The sequence below is a fragment of the Lissotriton helveticus genome, chromosome 12 (assembly GCF_964261635.1).
Source record: "Lissotriton helveticus chromosome 12, aLisHel1.1, whole genome shotgun sequence".
Taxonomy (NCBI): Eukaryota; Metazoa; Chordata; class Amphibia; order Caudata; family Salamandridae; genus Lissotriton; species Lissotriton helveticus.
Window position 1 is genome coordinate 636,088,801 of NC_136073.1, and position 14,469 is coordinate 636,103,269.

Sequence of the window (14,469 nt, forward strand, 5' to 3'; positions counted from 1 at the left end):
GCCACCCTTCACCAGTGCCCCTCATCTCTCTGTAGCCCCTACCCCTCATGACCTCCTCCTCAGACTCCCTCACAAACACCCTCCACCAGTGCCCCTCATCTCTCCCTAGCTCCTCCCTCTACCCCATGACCTCTTCCTCGGATTCCCTCACTGCCACCCTCCACCAGTGTCCCTCATCTCTCCCTCCACCCCATGACCTCTTCCTCGGATTTCCTCACTGCCACCCTCCACCAGTGCCCCTCATCGCTCCATAGCCCCTCCCACTACCTCCTCCTCGGATTCCCTCACTGCCACCCTCCAACAGTGCCCCTCATTGTTACGTAGCCCTTCTCTCATATTCATTTCCTTTGTTGCATAGTGCTACTCATATCATTGTAGTGTGTGTCAGTACTTTACACCACACACACATTATACTGAGACAATGAATCATACAAGTATGTAAATCAACCTACAGGGAATGTCACATAAGCCAATGAGGATTACAAGGTGTAGGAATCACCTGTCATCCATACTGGTGGGCAGTATATTTTAAGAGGATTTGGTCTGGGGAAACACAACCTTACGATTTAAAGAGTATTCCAGGGGGGTCAGCTTTACTGATAAAAATGTATATCTACCCAAACATACTCTTTTTAGCAACATTAGAATAATGAAAGACTGAGGAAGTTCTAACTAAATCACAAAACAAAAAAAGTGAAGCTCTAACTATACCATTCATGTTTGTATGCAGCTCTTTGGTGACAGTTCATTGGTCACTCTCCTATGTTAGGATTGTAACTTCTGAACTGCAAGTAACACAAGGATCTCTGACAAAGGCAGTAACCCACTGAGCTGCCACATAAAATACAGTTTATCTGCATTTAAAAACTACCAACAGACAAATGATTGCTCTCCAGCAGGATCATTAATCACCAGTGTTATCTGGGGATTTTGTATTGTCTTATTGTTGTCCTGCATCAGCCATGATAATGATAAAAACTGTTTAAATGAAGCGCACGAAGTATGTGTCCTGCTGGGCCTGTGCAGATTTAAAAAAAGAAAACCAAATAGTAACACATTATCTTACCTACTACTCCCTTAGTCAAACTGTGTCTCACAGGCAACCTGATGCGATAAGCAGCTGCAGGGGTCAGGAAAGGTGAATAGGAATAAACAAACTTATTTTCTCCTGTGCTGCATACAAAAATAAAGTTCCAAGCACAGAACAGTAGGCAAAGGTTACCATTAACAAAGAAAGGATTTGTCGCCTTTGCCATGTGGAGATGAAGTGGTGAAAAAATAAACAAAGCCTCGTTAACATGTTAATGGTCTTTTAAAGACCTGTGAAGAACTCGGGTGCGGCTGCGATAATCTCTAAAACTGTCTGTGTGCGCCGGGAAGCTATCTCCCAGCCCAGGCGCACACACACACACATATAGACACCCTTTGAGGTCAATGCCGGTCGGTGCGCGCCTGCCTTCGAGCCCTCACTGCGAGGGCCAAGGCTCCTGTTTGGGTGGGCCAGACTCATGTTTGGGTGGGCCTGGCCCACCCGGCCAACCCGCTAGAACCGGGCCCGCTGCTAAGCGTGAGAAAGCAGCGGTTAATCATGGACCAACGACAACGAAAGACCACGAACATAAGTGTGAGTTTTATGCAGCTAAAGGTGTCAAAAAGAACGATTTCTCGTTTCGTTTTCTAAGACATACAAATGATTAGTTTAGTAATCTGCTCTCATGCAGCTGCAATAATAAACATCTATCTTTCGATAATATGCAACGCAATTGTTCAGTTGCATTAGCTGCTTCGCAATGCCACACTCAAGAGCGGTCACCCCACCTTAATTACAGAGCCGTCTTTTTCTGAGCATGTTTCTGTTATAAGTATCTCCTGCTCTGCGCATGAGCAGTAGAGCTATACGTTTGCTCATATTGCACCGAGGAGGAACTCTTTTGTACATCACAGTTCTTCCTTGCAGTCTACTTTTTCCTATTGGTTATATTGCGAAGAATACATTCAGGATTATCGGGGAAAAAATGCCCCTCCAAGATTCAGATGAGGTAAGACGACAGACGTGCCTTTTTTTTTAAATTAATTTAATGTGTGTGGACCTTACAGGAGCACCTCTATTTTTTATATAGCGCCGAACTCGACCTGAAGTTATTGGCACCAGTTACGTTACATATTCATTTTTGGTAGGCGCAGGGGAGATCAAGTGATTTTCCCAGAATCACAGGATTGAGCCAACGCTGGAATCTGGTCCCTCAGCTTCAAAGTCGGCAACTCGGGCCGTTAACCCACATCCTCTTTACCAGCTGACTTTGGACATTATCTCTAGCGTTGCAGTACAAATCAGGGGCTGATTTTAAATCAGATGTAGAGACAATAAACCATAGAATATTTCATTGGATTAATACTGTTGTGGTGGCTGTGTGTATAATCTGTCGATCTCAAGTCCGGATCTTGGTACACAAAGACAACTCCTTATTTTAACTGTTTTCACCCTGACTGATTTTTACGAATCACCCCTTACATAATAATGTTAATCATTTTATATAGCACGTTACACTTCACTCCTGCCGTTTCTAAGCGCTGGACCTCTAAAGGATGTTATTAATAATCAACTTAATGGTCGTCACTCGTACACTTTCGAAGGAAGGTATATAACGAAAAATGTATACACACTGTTCCATCACACAGTACTGAATTACGAACACCAATACTCACCCACACGTACTGTGTTCTCCTACCATCACTCATTCAGGGAGTTCTGTATGCAGGGTATTTTGCTGCCCTCAATACTTTTCTATTTTAGTTTTTTGTAGGATATATGTAGTAGTTTGATTGGCAAATCATGCAGTCCACATTTGTAAAGCGCACAATCACCCGTAAGGGTCTCTAGGCGCTGGGGGCCGTCGGGAAGATTAAGCGAGCTATTGCCCAGAGTCACATGGTGCTGTGCTAACCTGCCGCCAGAGCCGGGGATCGAACCGTGGTCCCCAGATTCCAGCGTCAGTCGCCCTGGCCGCGGCGCCACACCTCTTCCTCGCTTATGGCCCTTGAGCCAGAAGCCCTGGCCATGATCTACAGTAGTGATTCTTAACCTGTGGGAAACCTATTCAGTGGGTCGGACCTGCTTAGAAAATGTAATTATATATTAACATATTAATATAGTGTCTCTAAATAAAGAAGCAAAATGTCAAATTTAAAATTTGAAAACGTTCTGTAAATATGAAGGAATCTAAAAATGGATGATAAAAATTAAGTTTGTATCCTCAGATTGATTTGTGAGAACAGGGCAAGTGCATCAACCAGAATATAGTATGGAGGATGAGTGTCCTTAATTGAATTTAGAAAAGCTTCAATATTCCAATTAAAATTTAAATTTTGTTTTATTTGTTTGTTAAATCAATTTTAAATAAATGTCAGTATTTGCGTATTTGCTTGATAAATGCTTGTTTCTGTATTTTGAGTGTATTGTTTTGCAGTTCAAATGATTGGAAATGCTTAGGACGGGGTCCCTGAATTCCATTAATGACTCAGTTGGTCACTGGATCCAAATACTGGTTCCGTGACGCTACCTGGGATCCAGTAATGATTAATTTGGGGTCCACAGAAGTCATATATTTAAGAATCATTGGTCTAGCATATTTAGTGGGACTCACAATGGTTCTGGTGCCATCTCCTGTGAGTTTGATCTATTCATATCACTCAACACCATCGTCTGTTTTTATCATATGGAGCAGGTAGTAGGCTGTCCAAGATAGTCCCTCTTGAAGTTAAAAAGATGAGCCCTAGGAAGTACTGGCACATTGGAAACCTTTGACATTAGCTTCCTCGAATCCAGAAACAACATTAATTTGACCACATAATTAGAGAGTGGGGCAAGCTCTCATTGGCAAACCTGTAGCAGGTAGAAGGTAGGCTGTAAAAGATCGTCCCTCTTAAAGTTAAAAGATGACCCCCAGGACTTACTGGCACCATTTGACAAAGCCAAACCAGTCAAGCATGTGGAAGGTAACAAGAGCTTGCAATCCTACACGAGGTTCTGCAATCAAAAGAGGGCCTTTTAAGCTGTACAAAGCTCGTTTTGCAAAGGCTTCGAGCAAGTATTTGGCTGGACATAATTAAGTGGTCAATAACTCAGAAAAATAGATATTTACATTCATTATGGAACTCTTAAACCTTACTATGCAAAATACAGCGATTACCTGTCAACACAATGTATGTGGTGATTAAAATGTCTAGTATCAGGCATCTTACAAAAGATAGTATTTTTGCATTCAGTTTTCTTGTGGTTACTCTCCAATCACACACTATTCTGAATTTGATCTACTCTCGTAAGAATACATTTAATTGAGTTTTTCAGCCATTAAATCTGATTGACTTTTGGGCTTTTGATGAGTGCACATGCTAGAGCTCAGCACAGTGGCTAATCCTGTATTGCTATCCATACTTAATCTATCTCTTCCACAATGGCGCAAAATATTTAAATGTACTACTGATATCGTTGCTACTAAATGGTCGATCCAGGTAGCGCGGTCAGCATTATGCCTAACCTGCAACTTCCAAAGGCAAACAAGATTCTAGAAACTCAACAGTAATCACTGTTAGCATCTTATCTTGAAAATAAAACTGTGTTTGAGCACATTCAGGTTGGGTAGTTGGATAGAATCTGTAATGTCGCAATGTTAGACAATTTGCACCTGGTACCTCATGATGGCACTACTAGTGCCTTGGTCTTGCTAGATTTATCATTAGCTTTTTAGCCCATTGACCGCGACATCTTGATCAATCATTCCAGACAACTAGGGTAGAAGGTGTCATAGTAGGCTTGTATGCTTCCTTCCTTTCTGGAAGGTTACAGGCAGATCCCTGACGCTCAGAGGTCTGAGATGTTAACAACTAGTGTCCTCATTTCGAGTGTAGAAGTCATAATCTCCACCAACCTAATGGACTATCCCCTACCATATTTAGAGATCTCCACCAGCCTCACAGAGATTTCAGTGCATTCTAAGGTGCCAGCACCACAGGGGTTCCTCATAAGGCACTAAGGGCCAGATGTAGGTAAATACCATTTACTGATTCTAAAATACCGAATTTTACTGATTCGGTATTTTAAAATGGGTAAATGGTATGTAGGTATTCATTCGGTAATTTTTACCGAATCAGTAAAATTCGGTATTTACCGATTTGGTATTCCCAATATATTCCTATGGGATGAATGGGAATTACCGAATCGGTAAGAGGGGGAAGACCTGCAAGGGTGGCAGGGTGTCACTTTGACACCCCGTTGCACCCCTGAATAGTGCATGGGTGCACATGTGGCACACATACATGCCTATGTCTGCAACATGGCACTGTTAAAAAAGCACAAAATTGCTTTTTTAACAGTTTTCGGTATTTACCACCAACTTGTAGTTGGTGGTAAATAACGAATCCTTACAAGTGAAAAGCACTCACTTGAGTGCTTCCTACATTAGGGATTCGTTACGGTATTTAAGAATTCGGTAATTTACCAATTCCTTAAATTACCGATTCGGTAGAATCCTTAAATTAGACCCCTACATCTCAAATGCCTAATACCGGTCCCGTTCAATTTACGAGATATCTATTATGGGACGTTTCCTCTGTTCGGACATACTATTGGTACTTGGGGAGGTTTTTATTTTTCAAGCGTATCCCTAATTAAGTGGAGTGAATGATCTTACCTTCAGGACTCCACACGCATTTTTGAAGATTAATATTTGGAAGATTTGTGTTCTGAACCTCTCCACAACACAACATGGTGGTGCTTGACATCCTCACTGTGGGATGCGCCTTGTAGTCAGCATTCTAGTCCTGGTCTAGATACAGACGTCCTTAACTTTGGATACAATATACTCACCGGATGGGGAACAGCCTTTAAGCAAGGAAGCCTATGATTCATCAGCCTTTGGATGTGTTTGACCCACCCAACATTTAGTGCCCTGCAGAAAGTCCTGCACTAGGACAAAACACGTCGGCTGTATTATGTGTAGAGTCATAAAAGTTTGACTCCACTTTTTACTTATTGCAAATGGAATATAAAGAGAGAAATTGAAGAACATCTTTACTGATTATGGACTTTATAACTGTTCTTCTTGTCTAAGTTCTGATGTGTGGTGCACCTGCGCTTGTGTTTTGAATTATTAGGTTCCTGAGGGAACAAGCATTGTGACGGTGGGAGCAAATCAGTGTGCACACAGACCCTAGCTAGTATAGGGGGGATAAGATTGATGGAGGGATAACCTGTTAGGTGCTGGTAGTCTGAAGGCTCCACTGTTAGGTTAAAATGTTTATGCATTGTAATTTCTCCCACTCTGAGCTTACCCAGCAAAACCCAACGGATTCACCAAGACTTCATCTAATGCCTATGTGACCTCATGGCGCTCTCTTCAGCTACATTCTGCTTCATTGCCTGGCTGAATACTTTTGACTTCCCTTTTAGAGGCTAAGTCCCATGCTAAAACCTCTAAACTGTGTCAAATCTGGCCCCTTTATATGACCCATGCTCCATCGTGGTCGGACTGAAATTGTATCTAGGTCCCAGTCTACCGCAAGCAATTGATCGCAGTTGGTACTTAACGCATTTTGGCCCTATTTTCCATTCATGCTAGAAATTAATATCTCTGTTTCCCCATTTTGGCTTTCTGCCATTTTATTTAATAAAATATGTCCTATTTTTCTAAATCATTTTGTTTTTTTTATTGTGTTGTGTTTTGACATTATTATTGTTTTGATGCTGCATACATACTTAGCACATTTCCTTTAAGTTAGGACTATCTTCTCTTTGCCATTGCTACCAGGGGGGTTTTGCTCAGGTTAATTTAGTGACGTTAGTGGTTCATCCTCACATGGATTGTATTTATTACTTAAGGTGTGTAGTCGCCTCCCCTCCCCTTAACAAATAACCCAGTTTCTTACAGCAGGTCTTCAAATAGTTCCATGCTGAGTAAAGCTGATCTGGCCTCAGTCCTCCACCAGGTATCTATTACCTGGGAGTAAATGGTTATGTGTGTACCATGCATACTGGTGTCCTTATGTCTCCCAAGGACCTCTTCGAGCCTATTGATGTAGTGTGAGGACTGATTCAGGGGACCAAGGGCTTTTATAAGTTATTGAGCTTCAATTGTTCCAATTCATGTTGTTTACGTCTGGTGTCCTGGGATAACTGTACTGCTGTTACCCCAAATTGAAAACCAAGCATACCCTTTCACCACTTGGTCTCCAGGTAGTGGCAGGGAAGCAATCAAAGGCTCCTTTATAGAGGCGATGTGGTTTGGAAACTCAGCATTCAATAGCACACATAATAGTATTCAATAAATGTGAATCAGTGAGTTTACTTTAACAAATGAAAAGTAAGTAAACATGTTTATTGAGTAATTTCTTAAATTCTTTTCAAATTCAAAAATCACCCAATGTTATACAGTACTACCAATGCACTAATCAGAATTTGTCTCAATAAAAGTATCAGCTATGTTAGTCGCTAATATTAAAAAAACCAAATGCCACATGCTTAAAAAATGAGCAGTTAATTGAGAGCCAAATCCATTTAAACATGCTATAATTGCCTCTTGACAGCTTTGTATCTTTGCTGGTGCAAAAATCAGTTTTAGTTTAAAAAAAATTTGTGTCATTAAATAGACCTTAGTTCAATAGTGAGAGGCATATAATACAGATCATGAATCATATGCACTACATATACAATAATTTGCTTTAAAAAAGAAATGTACACAGATAATTGTAATATATATATTAATAGATAGATTAAGAAGGAGAAAAACCCAGATAACTATAAAATAGATTAAAAGTGAAAATCAATATATCTCATATGACATGCATCCAGAAGCATTCAAACATATTTCAACTACATATCTTAGGGCCACTGAAACTTATACAATAAAACTATAACACCAAGCCACCCACCCACAATTGTCCCATATCAAGTAAAGCACTCATACAAAAGTACCAAAATATTCCAAAGTGAACAAGTATGTATTTTCGCCCAATATATCTGAATTAAACTAGATTTCCCTTCTTTCACCCGCAAGGACAGAGGGAGGTATTCGACAAATCTGTATCTGCTTCCATGGCCCACAAAATATCCACTAGGCATTCCCATGCTTTAACTCTTTTTTTTCTCGCCTTCTCTTTATTTCATGAAACAACACAGCACTCTTCAGACTTGCCCATTTATCTAATTCCTTACGCCATCTGGTAATTTGATGACCATGGGCCTATTTCCAGTGCATAGTCAATTCTCTTTTTGCCAGAATAAAAACTAAGTCAGTAAACCAAGTAGTAGTATTCTTTTTTTAGGGCGAGGGTATCCCCCTAGGAGTCAAATGAAGGGTGAACAATGAGATATCCCAAAAGGTTATTCTATTAATATTTTCTATTATTTCCTTCCAGAACTCCCCTAATGAAGGGCAGCACCATTTCTTTTTTCTGTTTATTAGTTTTTCAACAACAAACCAGCATCAACGTTGCTATTACATCCATATACATTTCTTTAGTAGTGTAAAACTTGTCTCAACGGTAGCCTTCATAAGCATACACATCATTGATCATATCTGAAGGGTTGTATGACATTACAACGCATGCTAATACATCGCATGCCATTACATCGCGGTTTTTACAACGCAAGTCGTTACAACGACTTGCGTTGGAGGGCGCTGGACTTAGGAGTAGTATAATTTACTATTCCAACTCCAGTCTACATACAGTACGGAAGGTGTTGGATAGTAAATTATACTATTCCTTGTCCTAGAGTGCCATCCAGAGCAAGTCGTTGTAACGACTTGCGTTCTAAGAACCGCAATGTAATGGCATCGCGATGTAACGACCGCGTTGTAAACGACGTTTCCCATCTGAAGCAATAATGATCACATCTTGTACGTCAGGGGGCAAGAATTAACATATATGTTCAGGATATATTGAGCCTACATCTTCAGTATTTAGTTATATAACAAGGGAAACACACTACCCCATCAGTTTCACAGCATTGGTGGGTGTCCATCCACTTTAAGTCCCATCACATTTTCCACATTTTAAGCATGCAATACCATCTTTCCCTCCCCGCCTCCCCCGACCAGCCAAGAGTCCACCATCTCATATGACTACGTCACAATACAGTTATCGCGCAGTTATTGTCATGCCATCCGCCCTCGTCTCTCGTGGGTGTGCTAGCAAGTAACACGTCAGTGGAGCCCAGATATCTCTAGGCCTGGACGCATACTGTAGTAATTCAGCGTATGCATTTAATTGTTCCTGACACGTCATCAGGTCAGCCATCCAATCCTTGAATTTGGGCGCCTTCCCTCTGCCCCAGCGGCAGGCCACCCGCCTCTTAGCAACGAGCAAGGCAAGGGCAATATATTTGCGGTGTGCCGCCTGTACCGGCTGTACATAACTCAGCAAGGCCATCAGTGGTGAGGGTTCTAGGTGCGTGTTTACCATTAGTGTCAGCGCCTCGAATACCTGTGCCCAATTTTCGCCCACTCCTGGACACTCCCAGCCTAAGTGCAAAAAGTCTGCCCCTGGTGCTCGACATCTGTCACATCTATCTGACTCCCTCAAGTGGTATCTGTGCATCCGTGCCGGTGTATAATATAGCCTGTGTAAGAATTTATAATGTATTATTCGAAGTCTGCTACTCAATGACACTCTCTCAGTTTGCGAACAGCAGTATTCCCACTGTTCGTCCGTCTATTCGAGGCCTAGTTCCTCCCCCCATCGTGCGCGAGCGGGCGCATTCGGCAACTCTCTTTGTGTGTGAACTGACCGGTAAAGCATAGAGACAAGAATTGTGGCCGTTTCGCTCTTGAGCAACAGTTGTAGTGGTGCTAGCTCCTGTGGCTCATTGGGGAAGCCCGGGGTAAGGGATTTGATGCCCTGTCGAAGCCGGAGATATAAGAAGACGTCGATCGGGGTCCGCTCCAGTCCCTGAAGCACATGTTCCAGTGTGCGGAACTGACCCTCATGATATAAGTCTCCCCAAGTGTGGATAAGCGTACGTTTCCTGAAATCATGAAATAGCAATACTTGCAGAAGAGGCATGTTCGGGTGGTATGTGAGAGGCAGGCAGGAGGAGTACAGCTGGGGCGCCTTCAGCATGCATCCTATATGATGCCACGCCGCCGCCGTGCATGTAATGGTAGTCGGTGTCTTTTCCCTGGGGTTAACCGGATCATGAATCACCCCATCCAACGGAAGGGGGTGCGCCAGCTAGTGCTCCACCGCAACCTGCGGCATATACTTCGGCTGCTTCACCCAGAACCACGCGTAGTGCGCCTGTGCACTAATGTAGTATAACTCAAAGTGTGATATCCCAAATCCGCCCTGAGCATATGACCTAGTAAGGATATTCCATTGTAACCTCGGCTGTTTCCATCCCCAGACTAGGCGCGTCATTTCTGACCTGAGCGTATTGAAAAAGAATTTTCCCGGGTAGTATGGGATATTTAAAAATAAATAGAGCTGTTGTGGGAGGATCACCATTTTAATCAACGAGGCTCGACCAGCTATGGACAAAGGCAGAGCAATCCAGCGGGTCACAGAGTCCGCTATTCGTGTCATTGCAGTGCCATAGTTCAAGCACATAAGTTCTTCTCTGTCTCTGGTTACTCGTAGTTCGTCCTCACACCACTCCAAAGGGTAATCCAACGGAAATCTTCCCATGGATGCCGTCAGTGGGAAAATGCAAGACTTCCCCCAATTAATTTGGATTCCCGATAGCTTCCCAAAAATTATGAATTCACAAAGGTCCGGATTAAGATTGGAATAGGAAACGTCTGGCACACACGTCCATTAACAGATACCTTAGCCACCGGCATATTGTATAGCAACCTGATCCACGAAAGAAAGAGAGGGGGGAAACCCATTCTCATCATCACCCCAAATATATAGTCCCATTCAATGGAATCGAAAGCCTTAGTGGCATCCAGAAAAATAGCAGCCATTGGTAGTCCGGGCGATATATTATTAGGAGCAGCAAAAAGCGGCCTCAGATTATGGGACATGGCCCTGCCAGGCACAAAACCCGATTGATCGGGGAGGATCAGGTTCTCCATCAGGAGACTCAAGCGGGCGGCGATCAGCCTAGCAAGTATTTTGGCGTCGCAAATGAGAAGCAAGAGCGGCCTGTACGAGTCACAATGTTGAGGTGGCTTCCCCGGCTTCAACAGCGAAATGATCATAGCCTCCCTCATAGATGCAGGGAGGCAGCCCACCTCCAAGGATTCTTCATACACTTCTCGCAGGATGGGGGCAATGAGGTCAATATATGTCTTATAAAATTCTATTGGGATCCCATCCGTCCACGTAGCTTTCCCGGATTGCATACCCATGATGGCCTCCTTGACCTCATCCAGCTCGAAGGGGGCACATAGAAATGTTCGTTGTACATCACTGAGCCAACCCGGGGCCACATCCCCCAGGTAACCTTCCAAGTCCAAGTCATCCCTTCTATTTGACGTGTACGGACGTTGATAATGCTGTGTGAAAGTAGTAAGGATATGAGCCGTGTCACAATATACTGTTCCCTCTAAATCTTCTATTTCTAACACACAATTGGCGTGGCGAGGGGTTCCTGATCATTTGCGCCAGTAATTTACCGGGGCGTTCCCCCTCCCCTTAGCGTCGGGATACCCAGTGCTTACCCCTGAATCTCGTTTCCCTTTGAGCTGCGTCCATATATTCTGTGAGTGTCTCTCTAAACTTAACCTGAGCCGCTACAGTAGGTGCCGCAGCCAGGTCCGCCTCCAGCAACTTAAGGTCCATCTCAAGCTTCGCTATTTGGGTGAGCATATCCTTGAGTACCCCAGCCCCCTTTGCTATGCAGAAGCCATGGATTGTGACCTTTATCGCCTCCCATATACTCTCCACCTTGTCCACGGATTCTTTATTACGTACAAAGAAATCCTGTATTTCCTCCCTCAGCTCTTCCTGAAATACCACATCTAGCAAGTTAGGGGCATGCAGCCTCTAGGGGCCACGCGGCACGGCCAGGTCTGAAGAGAGCAGCGTAATCTTAGCAGGGGCATGGTCCGAATATGTTCTGGCCAGATGCTGTACATGATCTATTGCAGGGCCCAACCCACGGGACAGCAGCCAATAGTCCAGTTGCGCCCAAGACGCAGCTTGCGCCGTGAAGTGCGTTCCCTCCCTTGCGTGTGGATGCATGTGGCGCCAGGCATCAATCAGCTGACACTCAGAGATTGTGTCACAAAGGATTGTGCGTGCTTTGGTGTAATGATGAGGGGCAGGATGCGACCTATCCATGCCAGGATTGAGTGTTACATTGGAGTCGCCACCCCAGATAACATGATCGGAGCCCCTTTTGAATATCTTAGCCCAAAGCGTAGTGTAGAAATGCGGGTTGTCCACATTGGGCCCAAAACAGCAGGCCAACGTGACAGTCACAGATCCCAGCCTTCCCCATGCCAAGCAGTAACGGCCCCCCTGGTCCCATGCTGCCCCCGACAGCTGAAATGGCACCTGCTTTTTGACGAGTATTGCTGTTCCCCTCGGGTATGAGGAGTAGGATGAGAAAATTCTATGTGAGGCCCATTTGCACGCAAACGAACCAGTTCCTTGTAGTGCAAAGTGCGTTTCCTGCAAGATGGCTATGTGTATCCTGTGTCTTTCCAAATACGCCAGAACGTGCGGTTTCTTCCTGGCATCCCCCAACCCCCTGACGTTCCAGGTAATTAATTCAGTTTCCCTCTATCTTGATCAGCCATTCTCCCAGACACTTGCTGTTGCTTTGCTGACTACCCAGAGAAGACAGACCCCTCCACATACCTCAGCCCAGAATATTGATCTAATGCACTGTGGATGCATACCTTCTAACTTAGTTGCTAACCACCCTACATGAAAGTGAGTCACATTGTACCTGAAAGTTAGCATACAACAAACAAAACATAACAAAAGTCCCCCCACCCACTGAAGCAGCCCCAACTTGCCAGTACAACAACAGTAACACATTTTATTTGGTTTGGTACTCCACTGAGGACCACAAATAATATATAAAATTAAATTCTTACAGCTTTTAAAAGTTCTCATGTTAATACAAAGATAAAAGAGGTTTTAAAAATTTATAAAGTTTATAACAAACTAGTTCATTAGGGGGAGTTTTGCAAGCGATAATCAATTCCTTGCCAGTACCACATTTCCGCCTGCCCCACCCCCATCTCCTCCCCAACAAGATCAACTCTACAGCCCCTACATTCTGCATGTAGCGGATAGTCCCGGGGTATTCCCTTTGGGGGCCAGGTCTAGGTGGCAACACTGCTACCCTACACCCAGAGGGCCATCCATGGTCAAGACCGCCCGGCCCTTCCGGGCAGCGGGTGCCTGGTGAGCTTCTATTAGCACCCAGTATGGGTCATCATTCAAGTAAGAAACGTTTCCTATATATAACTGCCTGTCAGGTAAGGACTCAAGTAACCTAGTGTACAGTTAAGGCGTCTACTGTCTGCAAGTATTGTCTCATTTAGAGCGGCCTTCTGCTCGCGCCGACTGACTGGGACTGGGGCGATGCATTTTCTTCACTTGCTTGAGGAAGCCCTCCACCTGTTGAGGCTTGGTGAAGAACCTCTGATTGCCCTGGTACGTCACCCTCAGGCGAGCAGGATACAATAGTGCATAGTAGATTAGCGCTTTCCTCAGCTTATTTTTGACGTCTAAGATTTTCCGCCGCTCCTGCTGGACCACAGGTGTGAAATCAGGATAGATGGAAAATGAGTTCCCGTCATATGTCAGTGTCTGTTTACTCCGTGCCGCACGCAGAGCTACATCACGATCCCTGTAGTTCAATAATCTGGCTATGATGGGTCTGGGAGTTGTGCCCGGCTGAGGCCGCGGCCCAAGCCATCTATGTGATCGCTCTACGATGAACTGATTAGAGAACGACTCGGAACCAATCGCAGACATCAACATTTTCTCCATGTAGTCTTCCATCCTCCCAGTATTGGTATACTCTGGTATTTCTAAAATGCGTATATTATTGCGCCGACTGCGCGCTTCCAAGTCCTCATTCTTTTCGGCAATGACCCTCAGCAGGTTATCCATGCGCGCCAGCTGTGTGGTATGACTCGCTGTCACATCCTCTGAGTCCGAGATGCGCCTCTCCGCTTCTTTGATTCTGTCAGCATGGACATCCAGCTTATGCGCAATGGCGTCCATTTTGGACAACATTCTATACACTTTGTCAACGACAGTAGCAAATCCCTGTCGCACCTCTCGGAGGATGTCTTGCACATCCATAGATTGCCCTGGGGGCGCTTCCTGGGCCTCATTTCGTCCAGTATGTTCCTGGTCATCCTGCACGCCTCGGTTGCTCTTTCTGGCCTCTTCAAAGTTCAACTTCGGCTGCCTGGTGTCTGGCTTGCCCATAGTGTCACCAGGGACGTATTCTCCTATCCCCACTGTCTCCTCTTGTCTGCAATAGGACTACGAGCGAATTGC

At 44.2% G+C, this 14,469-nt stretch overlaps 1 protein-coding gene across 3 annotated transcripts in view; it reads left to right on the plus strand.

Annotated features, from left to right (window-relative positions):
* The first annotated feature begins 1,902 nt into the window (after positions 1–1,902).
* LOC144798262 (zinc finger protein 713-like) overlaps positions 1,903–14,469 on the plus strand; it is a 291,631-nt gene continuing 279,064 nt past the window's right edge. Inside the window, exon 1 of one of the 3 annotated variants that reach the window (XR_013603492.1) lies at positions 1,903–2,039. Coding sequence is in view for 1 of the 3 variants with exons in the window: in XM_078669026.1 (XP_078525152.1) it covers positions 2,016–2,039 (24 nt within the window). In the remaining 2 variants the exon portion in view is untranslated. The remainder of the gene's footprint in view (positions 2,040–14,469) is intronic. The other 2 variants (XR_013603491.1, XM_078669026.1) reach the window with 2 other exon arrangements.